This window comes from Cherax quadricarinatus, chromosome 53 (genome assembly GCF_038502225.1).
Source record: "Cherax quadricarinatus isolate ZL_2023a chromosome 53, ASM3850222v1, whole genome shotgun sequence".
Lineage (NCBI taxonomy): Eukaryota > Metazoa > Arthropoda > Malacostraca > Decapoda > Parastacidae > Cherax > Cherax quadricarinatus.
This window is the reverse complement of record NC_091344.1, coordinates 24,239,155-24,255,258: the sequence shown is the minus strand read 5'-3', so window position 1 is coordinate 24,255,258 and position 16,104 is coordinate 24,239,155. Positions and strand designations below refer to the sequence as shown.

The 16,104-nt window shown below is 39.1% G+C and overlaps 1 protein-coding gene across 1 annotated transcript in view; it reads right to left on the bottom strand.

The window, feature by feature from the left end:
* Nucleotides 1-7,371: 7,371 nt before the first annotated feature.
* Nucleotides 7,372-16,104, bottom strand: part of LOC128692190 (uncharacterized) — a 30,338-nt gene continuing 21,605 nt past the window's right edge. Inside the window, exon 14 of the mRNA XM_070096474.1 lies at nucleotides 7,372-14,258. Within this exon, the coding sequence (XP_069952575.1) occupies nucleotides 13,920-14,258 (339 nt within the window). The 3' untranslated portion in view covers nucleotides 7,372-13,919. The remainder of the gene's footprint in view (nucleotides 14,259-16,104) is intronic.

Sequence of the window (16,104 nt, the reverse complement as noted above, 5' to 3'; positions counted from 1 at the left end):
CGGTGAAGGATGTCTGGGAGTGCCAGAGCTGGTGAAGGATGTCTGGGAGTGCCAGTGCCGGTGAAGGATGTCTGGGAGTGCCAGTGCCGGTGAAGGATGTCTGGGAGTGCCACTGAACTGGTGAAGATACCATTTATATTTGTTTGTCTTTTTATAAATGCCCTGAGAGAGACATTCAGCCATTCTTGCGATGTCTGCTTGACACAATGGATCAGGGAATACTTGTCAGGAAGACAGCAGCGAGTCATGGTACGTAGCGAGGTGTCAGAGTGGGCGCCTGTAACCAGCGGGGTGCGACAGGGGTCACTCCTAGGACCAGTGCTGTTTCTGGTATTCGTGAACGACATGACGGAAGGAATAAACTCCGAAGTGTCCCTGTTTGCAAATGATGTGAAGTTGATGAGAAGAATTCAATCCGACTAGGACCAGGCAAAACTACAAAGGGATCCGGACAGGCTGCAGACCTAGTCCAGCAACTGGCTCCTGGAGTTCAATCCCACCAAGTGCAAGGTCATGAGGCTTGAGGAAGGGCAAAGAAGACCGCAGACGGAGTACAGTCTAGGGGGTCAGAGACTACAAACATCACTCAAGGAAAAAGATCTTGGGGTGAGTATAACACCAGGCACATCTCCTGAAGCGCACATCAACCAAATAACTGCTGCAGCATATGGGCGCCTAGCAAACCTCAGAACAGCATTCCGACATCTTAATAAGGAATCATTCAGGACCCTGTACACCGTGTACGTTAGGCCCATATTGGAGTATGCGGCACCAGTTTGGAACCCACATCTAGCCAAGCACGTAAAGAAACTAGAGAAAGTGCAAAGGTTTGCAACAAGACTAGTCCCAGAGTTAAGAGGTATGTCCTATGAGGAGAGGTTAAGGGAAATCAACCTGACGACACTGGAGGACAGGAGAGATAGGGGGGACATGATAACGACATAGAAAATACTGAGAGGAATTGACAAGGTGGACAAAGACAGGATGTTCCAGAGACTGGACACAGCAACAAGGGGACACAGTTGGAAGCTGAAGACACAGATGAATCAAAGGGATGTTAGGAAGTATTTCTTCAGCCACAGAGTAGTCAGGAAGTGGAATAGTTTGGGAAGAGATGTAGTGGAGGCAGGATCCATACATAGCTTTAAGCAGAGGTACGATAAAGCTCATGGTTCAGGGAGAGTGACCTAGTAGCGACCAGTGAAGAGGCGGGGCCAGGAGCTATGACTACGACACACGTACAAACTCATCACCATTAATAAAGAGAATATTCTCAATTGAGTATGGCTTCGTCACAATAATTAAAGCAATTTACATGTTGATAGAGTCAATGCCGCGTGTAAATTAGTACCAATGGTGAATTAGATAAAGTTGTTAATTGCAACAGAGACCTGTGGTGCCTCCTAGGTGTAGTGTGTAGTGTTGGGTGTGGCACATATTCTGATTTTCATAGGCTGAATGCAATGCAAGAGACGAACATTTTTAGTAGGCCTACTGGCCCATGCTAGGTAGGTTCTTCTCACAACCACATATTCCCACTCACAAAAATGTATAGATAGAGCATTTCAGTAGGCCTACTGGCCCATGCTAGGTAGGTTCTTCTCACATCCACATATTCCCACTCACAAAAATGTACAGATAGAGCATTTCAGTAGGCCTACTGGCCCATGCTAGGTACGTTCTTCTCACAACCATATATTCCCACTCACAAAAATGTACAGATAGAGCATTTCAGTAGGCCTACTGGCCCATGCTAGGCCATCTCACACGTCTGTTCAAACAGTTTTTCAAGTCACTTAAGTTAGTTAAGTAAGACGTGAGCAATAATTAGCTATCTTTAATCAGACTTTCCTGTCTAGGTCCTAGACAGTAGGCGTCTTCAGTCGAGTAAGACGCCAAATATTGAGAACAGAAGCAGTGGAGAGGTGAAGGTGAAGTCATCAGTTCATCAGTGTTGAAGATGAAGGTTGAGGGGGTCAGTCCCTCCGTCAGATGTTGAGATCTTTGTTTCTTGTATCATGTTGAGTATGATGACGAGTTATGTATGTTGTGTTATGTTTGTTTGTTGTGTTTTTGGTGTGTTATATTTGTGCTATGTTGACCATAGATGTCCTCATCAATCTTGGTGAAGTTACTTATGGTCTTGCTAAGTGTGGCAAATGGAGTTGATCCTACGACTTCAATAGGTCTCATAAAGGAGGTCAAATTCATGAACCGGTGTGGCCCGGTGGCCCGGTGGCCCGGTGGCCTGGTGGCTAAAGTTCTCGCTTCACACACGGAGGGCCTGGGTTCGATTCCCGGCGGGTTGGAAACATTTCAATGCGTTTCCTTACACCTGTTGTCCTGTTCACCTAGCAGCAAATAGGTACCTGGGTGTTAGTCTACTGGTGTGGGTGGCATCCCGGGGGACAAGACTGAGGACCACAATGAAAATAAGACAGTCCTCGACGACGTATTGACTTTCTTGGGTTATCCTGGTTGGCTAACCCTCCGGGATTAAAAATCCGAAGAAAATCTTATCTTATCTAACCATTTGAAAGGTACTGGCGGAGCCCCACATCTACATGCCACTGATCCTGAATATTACCTAGGCCAGAGCAGACATCTTGTTTAAACTCTTAAGCAGTTTAATAGTGACTGACATGTTGTTCCTCCAGATCCTTCACAGCATCGCCCAGCGGCTACAAGAAGTCCATGCTGCTGGTGGCGCTCACAACGACCTAAAGTTTGATAACATTGTCGTCTCGTACAGTATGTCCTGAACTAGACAACCTCTTGACGTCAGCACCATCGACTACGGCTTCCCAACCTTCAAGGGTTAAACTGTCAGCTTGAACAGCACCCCAGAAGCTCGACATGACTCTCAATTACACCCCAAAAGCTCGACATGACTCTCAATTACACCCCAAAAGCTCGACACGACTCTCATTACACCCCAGAAGCTCGACACGACTCTCATTACACCCCAGAAGCTCGACATGACTCTCAATTACACCCCAAAAGCTCGACATGACTCTCATTACAACCCAAAAGCTCGACATGACTCTCAATTACACCCCAAAAGCTCGACATGACTCTCATTACAACCCAAAAGCTCGACATGACTCTCAATTACACCCCAAAAGCTCGACATGACTCTCATTACAACCCAAAAGCTCGACATGACTCTCATTACACCCCAAAAGCTCGACATGACTCTCATTACACCCCAAAAGCTCGACATGACTCTCATTAAAACCCAAAAACTCGACATGACTCTCATTACACCCCAAAAGCTCGACATGACTCTCATTACAACCCAAAAGCTCGACACGACTCTCATTACACCCCAGAGCTCTTTGACGCAACTCCAGCAACACCTGCTGCAGCTCCGTACTCACAGTACTAGTAGTGGTAATAGTTGTAGTACTAGTAGTGGTAATAGTTGTAGTACTAGTAGTGGTGATAGTTGTAGTACTAGTAGTGGTGATAGTTGTAGTACTAGTAGTGGTAATAGTTGTAGTACTAGTAGTGGTAATAGTTGTAGTACTAGTAGTGGTGATAGTTGTAGTACTAGTAGTGGTAATAGTTGTAGTACTAGTAGTGGTGATAGTTGTAGTACTAGTAGTGGTGATAGTTGTAGTACTAGTAGTGGTGATAGTTGTAGTACTAGTAGTGGTAATAGTTGTAGTACTAGTAGTGGTGATAGTTGTAGTACTAGTAGTGGTAATAGTTGTAGTACTAGTAGTGGTAATAGTTGTAGCACTAGTAGTGGTGATAGTTGTAGCACTAGTAGTGGTAATAGTTGTAGTACTAGTAGTGGTAATAGTTGTAGTACTAGTAGTGGTAATAGTTGTAGTACTAGTAGTGGTAATAGTTGTAGTACTAGTAGTGGTAATAGTTGTAGTACTAGTAGTGGTAATAGTTGTAGTACTAGTAGTGGTAATAGTTGTAGTACTAGTAGTGGTAATAGTTGTATTATTATAATCATGGGGGAGCACTAAACCCAGAGGGATTATACAGCGCCTGTGGGGGGGGGGGGTAGAAAGGTATTCAGACTTAATTCAGGTAATTGTAGCACAGATCCAATTCCCTGAATCAAGAACCCTTCACCAGCACCAAGGAACCTCCACTGAGGGGGTGACAGTTGTATGCTTCACCACTTGAGTGACCTTCACAAACTCAAAGACTGAGGGACTGACTACCTCATCATTTTTATATAGTTCAACAGTCCTCACATTATGTCCTTGACTTTGTATTGATAAAGCCACTGGATGGCGAAACGTCTACAATAGACATACCCAGATGTTGCACATGTGTCTAATTTCCATCTTGTCGGTACTACCATACCTGTACGATCTTATCACACCTTATAATGCTCTCACCTTGGCCACAATTATATTATTATTATTACAATCAAAACTAAGCGCTAAACTGACAAGGGTCATCCAGCGCTGCCAGCATTGAATGAATTGTTTGTGTGTGTGTGTGAAGTTTGGCCTTTCCTCTAGTGTTGTATGGCCTATGTGGGTTTAGTGCTCCCCCTTTATATAAAATCACCCTATATGTGCTCATAACACGTAAGTCATTCATTACGACTCGAGTTCGTAACTTGGAATTATTTGGTTATATTAATGGACGAGTTATATCTTCATGTCAGAGTGTGTAAGTGATGGTTAGGTAATTAAGTTCAATCCAAGGAAGGAGAGCAGCTTTAGTTTCTCAGAGAATTTGGTTGATTAATGGGGCTTGAAGCCTATCATCTGCACTAGGGACATTGTCCTTAGATTATTATAATCAAAACAAAGCACTAAAACCCACCAGGGCCATACAGTGCTGCATTAAGTCCTTAGAAAAGTTTCTCTTACACAAGCCTTAGACAATCACTTTAATATACATGGGTGATATGTACCTGGTAGAGGTGTGCATGCATCAGTTCTCTACCATGACCAGGTGGCAATTAAACTGTTAGTATTTTTATTATTATAATGAAAATTAAGTGCTAATAGTAGGTCAGTAGTTAAGTGTCTCATGAAATCATAATACAATTCCAAACATGCCATGGCACGGGTAGTATTAGAACCCACTGCAAGCGAGTCGTATAAGGACAGCACATAAGTCACTAGGCCAGCTGGCTACAATAAGATTTGTCCAACTAAGAACATTTATACACCATAGGGAGGTTAACATGGGCCACCACTGGGACCACTCACCACAGGTACTAACCCCACCCATACCATGGTTTGGTCAGTAGTTAGTGTTGCTACTAGCTCACCACTTGTGATCTGCTCTTCACTGTTTCAACATACTGTATTTTAACAGTTTACCTATAAATTAGTCCTTTCCACCTTTGTCACCAGAATTTTTAAGTTCTCTTTTTGACATTATAACTGCCCAAAATGCACTGCCTGCTAGTGGCATTCTTTTATGCTTAATATTTTATCACGTATAAACTACATTTTGTATGCTGCAGACAAGAAATAGAGTTGATATGAGTTGTAACTAATGTTGGCTATTTTAACTTGACATAATAATATTTGTGTTGAGTGTTTATATTCACTGGTTTTTTTGCTTATTTTTATCCTTTCTTTTTAATGTGTTGTATATACAGTGGACCCCCGCTTAACGATCACCTCCCAATGCGACCAATTATGTAAGTGTATTTATGTAAGTGCGTTTGTACGTGTATGTTTGGGGGTCTGAAATGGACTAATCTACTTCACAATATTCCTTATGGGAACAAATTCGGTCAGTACTGGCACCTGAACATACTTCTGGAATGAAAAAACATCGTTAACTGGGGGTCCACTATATTTAATGAGTTAAGTGCTCACCAGGAAATATTACTATTATTATCAAAACTAATCTCTAAACCACCAGGGACCAGGAAATATAGCATAGAAATACCCACAAGACACAAATAAGACACACATAGGAAAGAGATATTGCGCGCTTTTGTTCTCTAACGCCCACAAGATGTGAAAACACTTCATCTGCTACTAAGGTCAATGTAACTGGTCAAGGTCAGTGTACCTGGTCAAGGTGGTGTATCTGGTCAAAGTCAGTGTACCTGGTCAAGGTCATATGTGGCTCTTAGTAACTCAAGTTTGCCAATTCCATGTCAGAGTTGGCCCAGCGTGTTAGAAGCCTTGGTAATAAGAGTGCATTTCCCTGGCATTGTTTATTGATGAATCAATCACCTTGAAATTATACATGTATGCAATTGAACCGTTGCAAGCTCATCTGCAACACAACAACACATTTCCAACTTTTTAACTAAAAATACTCTAAGTTTTGGGTTAGCTGTGATTTCCAATTCAGAATCAGCATACTTGAATTAGTTTAAAAAATTGCTCATACCTCGGCAGCAAATTTGTTGTCCTGCATTTTCACTGTATTCGTGGGAAAGCAATAAACCTGTAAGGTTTATCCAACCAGAAAAGCCTGTCGCAGGGCTGGGCTGCAGAGTATGAAAACTCAAGAAATTCATCAATGGTATATCGAAGGAGGGCGGGATAATAAATCCATAACTGTAAGATAACTGTAAGAATGTGATTTCACAGAGCAGGAATTATCATCATGGAGAGGTGCTGGGTACTGTATGACCTCCTACCAGGTCAGAAATCCTGGGAAATAATCAAGTTCAATCAAAGTAAGGAGAGATCAACTCTCTTCTTAAATCAATAGCCTCTCAACAAGGCATCTTGAAAGTATGAGGCTGGAGAAATAGGATCTGCTAGGAGGGAAGAACCAGGAGTGTGAAGGAAATGGGTGGAGCAGGAAGAGAGGGAGTAAAGCAACAAAAAGGAATGGGATCAACTCAGGTGATGAGAACAGGAGGAAGACACAGCTTCAGAACAGTTGAACCTGATTATCACATGTATGAAAAAAGGAAAGTACCAAAATACTGGTAGAACACTGTAAGAATCATTAATGAAAAAGTTTTTATAGTATACCAGGTAACATGTGTGGCAGAAATATTATCAAAAGTGTTCTGAGTTAATACAGAGTAGGAGTGCAGGGTAACAATGATTTATCAAGGGAAGGGGATATACAGTGGACCCCCAGTTAACGATATTTTTTCATTCCAGAAGTACATTCAGGTGCCAGTACTGACCGAATTTGTTCCCATAAGGAATATTCTGAAGTAGATTAGTCCATTTCAGACCCCCAAACATACACATACAAATGCACTTACATAAATACATTTACATAATTGGTCGCATTGGGAGGTGATCGTTAAGCGGGGGTCCACTGTATATGGATCCAGTGTTTACATTAAAACTTGTATGTGAAAAAATACTCCGAGATAAGTAAGTAGTAATTAGTCACATTCAAGGATCTGAATACAATATATGATGACAAAGAGCATGTGAACACAAAAAAAACAACTTTGATATTTCTAGTATTTTATTTTTCACTGTGGTAGGTTTGCATAACTTCATGCATTTTAAAGTGATTCCTTGTCACATACATACTCAATTTTGTGTGTGTGTAAGCATGTGTATAATTATAATAATAGTAAACCCTCATATATAATATAGCTTGATATAAGACTTAAAATAATAGGCAAAATCTGATTTAAATGTTACTTCTAACTCATATTTTCAACGTTTGTTGCAATATATGTACACGAAGTGTACTTCTACATTTAGTAATTTATACAGAAGTGGTTAATAGCCCATTGCTCCTGGCATTTTAGTTGCCTCTTACGACACACATGCCTTACGTGCCTCTGGTGAGACTGATAGAGTAAATGATGGAGAGTGTTTCTTCTTTTAGGGTGACCCTGCCTACCTTAGTGGGAGATGGCCTATATTAGGTATACAGTAGAGCACTTTGGTGGGTTTTTTTTTTTTTTAATTTTTCAACACTGTTGTGATTCAAGAAACATTTGAGGGTTACCACATACAAAACTACAACAATTCACTAATAACCCAAATTAGATAAAACTCTTGTGATAGTGTTTTGGTCCAGCCAGGACCATTGCCAAGATGCAATTGAGGCAAGAAAATATTACTGTTGGTAACAGTACTACATACATACTTCTACTACTGGTGTATGACCCTTGTGGGTTTAGTGCTTAAATTGATTACATTATTATTATTACCACTATTACCCCTCCCCTCCCTTAGTGTCTTCTAGCTTATCAACATTTTTTTACCTCACACGTGACTTTACAATGGTCCAAGACTGACCAAACCATCATAAGACTCTAACATACAATGGTTATTTGTCAACTGCTCCAACCATGGTACTGACTTTTAACTTTTACAAGCACACACATACTCACACACACACACACATACACACATGCACACACACACAGACAGAGTGGATTCTCATAATTCATGTGGTTTAGGTTCCTGAAAGTAGCATTATGGTGCAAGTAAGGCAGGAAGAATAAGAATGCATTCTCGACATCTTCCAAAGTGCAGATGAATTTTTTTTAATTTTTCATTTTGTCAAAAATATTAGTTTCTGATACCTTAAATTGTAGATGTCACTGCACGTAGATCGAGATGTCTTGCGCATGCAAATGTTATGGGAACATGAAATAATTTTGTAGATTTTACCTAGGATAACTTAATGCAATCATTGCAACTACAAATGTAACAAAAAAGGCTATGTAAAACCATTTTTATAGTAAATTTTGACAAACAGTCGAGCAAAATTACCTAAAATATCTCCTATCATTTCTAAAAACTGGGGGAAACAAGTTGATTCAATTTTTTTTTTCTTTCCAGTGGCTTACACACTGGCCTAGTTCTAACCCCACCCGTACCATTGTTTGACTGTTAAAGACACGGAAATGTGTTATTACAGTATAACTATGGGTTGCCAGCCTTAATGCATGCCTTACCATCACACACCATCAAGAATATTTACCTAAACTATCTTTTAGAAGCCTCCAGTGTCACATTTAGTAATTTTCTTCTTTGTGCCTCTAGCGTCACTACCATCATCTCATTTAGGCTGGAAGAGTTGGAGGCAATTGGATTCGATCCAAGAAAAGGGAGGGTAGTTCCAGTTCTTTGGATCAAGAGCCCTTCACCAGCATCAAGGCACCTCCCTTGAAGGGTCCAGTATCACTAGCATTCCAATTGTGCACCATGGTTAATATATCCAATGACAAGATAGAGCCATGAAAAACTGAAAATGAAGAGATAAACACTGACCACCTCAGCAGGTGTTTATACTGAGGAGTACTGTTACACTTCCTAGCACAGGGAACTGACCACCTCAGTGGGTGTTTATACTGAGTAGTACTGCTACACTTCCTAGCACAGGGAACTGACCACCTCAGTGGGTGTTTATACTGAGTAGTACTGCTACACTTCCTAGCACAGGGAACTGACCACCTCAGTGGGTGTTTATACAGAGGAGTACTGCTACACTTCCTAGCACAGGGAACTGACCGCCTCAGTGGGTGTTTATACTGAGTAGTACTGCTACACTTCCTAGCACAGGGAACTGACCACCTCAGTGGGTGTTTATACAGAGGAGTACTGCTACACTTCCTAGCACAGGGAACTGACCACCTCAGTGGGTGTTTATACTGAGGAGTACTGCTACACTTCCTAATGTAGGGAACAAATTCTCTCCATGCATCAGAGCAAGATTTTTATGTGTGACTTAAGATCTTTAACATAAAATTTAAAGTCATTAAAAACGCATTTGCACAAATTATGAGAATCCACTAGACACACACTATTACAACCAATTTATTTAACTTTAATATTCTAATTTTTTGAGCTTCATTTAGTCAATTTTAAAGTACAGTACTATAATATATAGACAAAACTAAACTTACAACCGACAAGACCACAGTTAATATATTGTTACACAGCGTGTATAAGTGCATCGCTCGTCATGACCCCGTCTACGCTAACCTCAATGACATTTTTATTAATAGTGGTGTGATTAACAGAATGAAGTTTGAAAAGGATTTACAACCAAGGATTTCCTAGCAAGGTGTTAAACAATATAAAATTCCCCCATCATACCCTATATCCATGTAGACACTGTACTTACAGTAGAGGTAACCCCCAACTTACAGAGGTGACTCCCAACTTACAAACTAGTGTTCCAAGTGTGTTGCAACTTACAAATGACTTGTTTATTTAGGAAAACAAAATAGTACAAAGAATGCTTACAATTCATTTATGTTAGTACAGCATATCACCTGTTATAAAAATTTAAATTATTTTGCAAGTGCTAGCGCTTAGAAATTGGGAGCCACCTGCATAGCCTCACAAGATAAATGAGAATATAACATATAAGACTATTAAATGCCTTGACATTAATTATTAAAAATTATAGCAAGAATTAAGCCAAGTAATTTGACCTTAAAATAAATGATCCATCAAGGTCAGAATAAAAATAATCATATAGTTTCCTATATAGGAAATATCCTGACAGTTTAGAGATAAAAATTACCCTAAACCTTTGGCAGTAAGAGCAAACGAATAAATATATAAATAAATAAATATGATAAACCAAATATGTAGTATATATCCAGGAACCAACGTTTTCATACACTATAACATAGAGGTATTCCACGTACAATATTGCAATAAGAGTCGGAAATTAAAATAAAATTAAAAATTCAAGAGTGCAGATGGTTTTTCCACGATATTGAAATTGGAAAGACAAACCTGTTACACTCATTACAGGACTACAGTGCTGCTGAATTTTCATACCTCAGTTATTAAAGTGTCTAACAGAGAAAAGGAATTCATTCCACTTGAATTTTTTTTTTTTCATGGTGGGCCAGCACTCGACCCATTATTCCCTGAGTGTGCCCTACAGTACATTTTAAATATGTCTGCCTTAACCTAAATTTTATCATGTTAAGGTAAAAAGAGCATGAATAACTACAGATCAGAAAAGTAGAAAATATAAAAAATACACATTTCGCCAAACACAATTTATGAACAGGCTATCAATTTTGCAGTGATCAATTTAAACAGATGGATATACAAATTTATATGTGACTCTCAATATTCATTTCCTGTTGTTGTTGTTTTTTTTTTTCAAAAAGTCAAGGCTTTGTCCATTTTCAAAAAAAATTTTTGGATTACACCCCAAGTGTCATTTATTTTACAATAAACTGTTTCTTGCTTAAAGGTAAACAAAAAGAGAATATATAAGAAATACTACAAATGTTGGTTTTCCCAAAAATGTAACTAACAAGTGACATCTATCTGTAAGAAAGTCACATTAAGATAATCCATGACTTTTCCTACTTATGACTTATTTAAAAACATTAAAAAACAAAGCCTTACTAATCTGTAGGAGCTGCTACCTGATACCTACATTATAGAGCAAATATACATTAGTGTGTTTAGATATACAGTATCAGTGTAATGTAAGCCAAGGTACAGTAGGTGTTGTTTATCCAAAATCAGCAACGAGTCCTAAATTAAATAAGAGCATAAGAGGTTCCTATCAACAGAAAAATAGTAAGGAATGCAACCTATCTTTTAAGGGATAGACAAGTCTCAAACCTATGATCTAGCATTGACTAAATTGTAATAATGTTGGTAGAATTACCAACAATATGTTAGGTAAAAAACACATGTGCAATTAGTGCATCATTTTACTGTGGCAACGTTTTGCTCTCCAGGAGCTTTGTCAAGCAGTAACAGCTTGACAAAGCTCCTGGAGAGCAAAACGTTGCCACAATAAAATGTCGCATTAGTTGCATGTGTCCTTTTACCTAACACTGACTAAATTGTTGCCCACTGGGCTGTCGTAGTCACAATAAAAATTGCAACCTTATCTTGTGGTCACAATAAGAACTGCAACCTTATCTTGGGTAGTGTTTAACAGCTGCCCCTAAATGGGACATCATCTTCAACTTTTTTATAATGGTGCCTTCACCACCAACAGTCTGTTTATTAGGATTGACATGACTCTAGGCCAGATCAATCCTAATAAACAGTTGTAACCTTTTTCAAGGGCTGGATGAGCCTTGAAGCAATAATTTAGCCTCTGCTAGTCCACCAGGTGCTAAGATTGTGAGTTCAAGACACATTCATTCCTTGAAAAAACTCCTGATCATTCTTACAAAGCATTCCTCGAAATTCTATAATATAGGTGCTCCTCGACTTAAGAAGGGGTTATGTTTCGACAAACCCATCGTAAGTTGAAAATATCGTAAATAGGTAAACAAATAACTAATGTCACAGAATAAGTAAATGAACAAATAATTGCTGTAACTAACTAAATACCAGTATTAAAAGGTAAATAAATGAAAACAAGTGTTTCTTTTTTGGGTCACCCTGCCTCGGTGGGAGACGGCTGATGTGTTGCAAAAAAAAAACAAGTTACGGTCTTGCTGCCTTCATGATGGATAATTATCTTGAGTTTCATCTCCAAAACAATTGCTTATGCAGCATCATAAAGTCAAAATATTGTAAGTTGAACCATTGCAAGTCGAGGAGCACCTGTATTTATGTCGTAATAGCCATTTACCGACAAGGTAGGGTGACCCAATAATGGGAGCACACTCACCACTGTTGAATAGGTGTCTTGCCAAAAGAGCACAGACATCACAAGTCAAACAACCATCTTAACCAACCTATACCCAATCCCATGCCCATTCCTTCTGATTGTAGCCAGTGAATTTCCTATCTCCAGATCTCAAATTTCCTGAATGCCTTCATAAATATTACTTTGCTTAATAGACCCCCGAAAACCGTTTGTCTATAGAATTGTCACATTTTTATTATTCTACATAATAATAATAATTATTATTGTTGCTATTAATTAAAACAATCAACTAACAAATAATTAACAACTAGAACAGCTAAGATCTTTGCCTTCTTAACTCACTATTAATCTCGTTTCTTAAAACTGACTTGGATCGATGATGATTACAAGAGGCGATGAACACCAAAAATCATTAAAACCTACTGGCCTCTTATAGGGGTCTGCATTGAAATAAAAATGTAAAATATTATGTACAGTTGGGGTATCATCCATATTTTACAGAAAATTGGTAATTCATTAAAAATGTAAAATTCTGGTACAGTCATGTACAGTACTACTTTTAAACATCATGAGAATATTTATGATTGCTGGAGTAAATAATTTTTTTATACATCATAGGTATGAACAATTATACCCTTAATAAATTATTATTTTATAATACTAAAATTAGCAATATAGTGGACACTAGCTAGTATACTGTAGCTGTAATTCATGAACTACCTAGCACACAAAAATTAAATTTAAACCATAGTTTTTTAGGATACACTAACTTACCCTCAAGACCTGTTTGCTGTCCACAGCACATACATGCATACATGTAGAGAATAGCAACCATAGCAAGGGTCTTACGCAAGCAGTAATGCAATCATTTCACGTTTCCCATCTCAACATATAGCCCACACACATGCTATGTGACTTAACATATACAATTCCTTTGACTATGGAAGGCTATCCAAATTTTAATGACAAAATAAGCAGCATGGCCCAGTGCCGTCACTTTAAAGAACAATACCAGAAACTCTGACAGTAACTCTTCTCAGCTGTATATCTCTCTGACATTCATTCAGAATCAAAGAGATTTTCATGGAGGTCTTCAAGAGTATTTAGACATACATGTACAGTATCTAGACAGTTAAAAAATGACAATCAACACTGCAATACTGTAGTGACCTACCATATGTTAGAAGCTGACAGATCAGCTAGCTTGGTGTAAGATCTTGCTGCAATTTGCATTCCTTGGTACACATCATTTGCATTTGTTGCCGTGGTAAAAGGAGGGGGTGCTGAGGCCCCATAAACCTACCGATTCTTTCTCGTAGGTTTGTCAGCAAATATAAAATACTATACAGATATAAAGTACAAGGCAGGTCCGTAATTGTAACTCAGTGCACTAGCCAATGCCTACTGCATATTAAAAAATACACTTTAAGACAAAAATAATATTAAGATAATTTTTCAGTTTTCACTGATGTTATTTTTTTCTTTGGTGATGATTTGTGCCCCTTTGTCCGCTCACTTTCCAATTTCCTTCTGATGGGTTTAAGTGTTTCCGCTGGCTCAGAGACTTCTTCATCGGGCTCTGTTTTAGGTTCTACTTTGACAGGAGACTTGTAATTGGTAAGTTTTACATTAGAAAACACAACTTCCTCATCATCAAGTTCTTTTATAGTACCCTTAAGGTAGTCACGAAATTTTCGAAGTGCCGAGTAGAAGGGAACTTTATCCAGAGCTCTTGGCAGTTGTGCACACCTAGCTGATGAAGATGGCATAACCCAGATGTACTGTAAACAAAAATATATTTTTTAACAACAGAGTAAATATTGATAACTTTTGAGCACTACACTGAACTCAAAGTTTCACTATACAGGCATTTGTAAATCTGTATGTGTGCACGACATTAGGTGTTTATCCCCAGGGTAGGGTCACCCAAAGAAAGAAACACATTTACCATCACACAGTAGCTATTCTCTCATTGAGTAAAATAAAAACACAAGTGCCCCTAGACTGTCTAGGTCAACTCTTATGCATCATCAATTTTGGTATGATGCCTGCACTCTGAAGGAGGGGTGAAGACATACTGAAGTTTTTGAACAGTAGTATCGGCATGCCTCTGGCAACACAGTGACAGAGTGAGCGATGAAAGTATTTCTTCTTTTTTGGGCCACCCTGCCTCAGTGGGAAATGGCCAATGTGTTAAAAAAAAAATTAGGTAGCCATGTTTGTCGCATATCAAACAAATCTAACTTGTCATTTAAATTACTGCCGCCCATTTATAGTTAATAAGTTCTCCCTCAAGGGTACACAATATCAAGACCAGTAGTAAAGAACACAGAATAAGACAAAATAAAGTATACTGTAACTTCAAGGCTGGACAGTCTGCTGTGTCTGGCAATTATTATAATTTAAATTATTTGCTCAACTTACAACTAACCCACAAACTGGAGATAAATCTGAAATCAACATTTCAACCCTTCTTAGACCACTATCAAATTATGAGAGAGAAAAGAGGAGTAAGCCAGAGGTCAGATCAGGTGAAGAAGCTGGAGACAGCCAAGGTCAGGTCAGATCATGAGTGACTGACAATATACAGTGGACCCCTGGCATTCGATGGCATCGGTATACGTTAAATCCGGTATTCGATACATTTTAATGCAAAAATTTTGCCTCACCACTCGTTAGAAAACCTGTCACACGCGATTCGTCCAGGACGCGTCCATGTGAGTGCCAGTGTTTACAAGCCAGCCAGTGTGCTGGCATCTAAGCATACATTCGGTACATTCCATATTATCACGGTGTTTTTGGTGCTTGTTTCTGCAAAATAAGTCACCATGGGCCCCAAGAAAGCTTCTAGTGCCAACCCTGTGGTAAAAAGGGTGAGAATTAGTATGGAAATTAAGAAAGATTTTGAAGGGTTTGGGGCTAACCCTGAGAAGCCTATGCCAGTTGTGGAATCCATTGTGCCTACTTCAAAAATTAAGGAAATGTGTGCAAAGTGGGTTGAACTGCAAACCTTTATGGATGAAAATCACCCTAACACAGCTATTGCAAGCAGTGCTGGTGACTATTACAGTGAAAATATTGTGGCCCATTTTAGACAAATCGTTAAGGAACGGGAAGTACAGAGTTTTATGGACAGATTTGTTGTGCGACAGAGGTCCAGTGACTCTCAAGCTGGTCCTAGTGGCATTAAAAGAAGAAGGGAAGTAACCACAGAAAAGGACTTTCTACCTCAAGTCCTAATGGAAGGGGATTCCCCTTCTAAACATTAATAACTTCGACACTCTCCCCTCCTCCCATCCCATCAATCATCACCAGATCTTCATTAAAGGTGTCATGTATTCTATTGTTAGTAGAGTACTACTAACTGTACATGTCTTCTTCAGTTTGTGTGCATTAAACTTAATATTTCATGTGGTAAAACTTTTTTTTTATAGTACTTTTGGGTGTCTTGCACGGATTAATTTGATTTCCATTATTTCTTATGGGGAAAATTAATTCGCCTTCCGATAATTTGGGCATAAGATGAGCTCTCAGGGACAGATTAATATTGTATACCGGAGGTCCACTGTATATACTGGGAAAGCCTCTCATAGTGTTAGCACCCTCAAGATGCACGTAATTCCATTC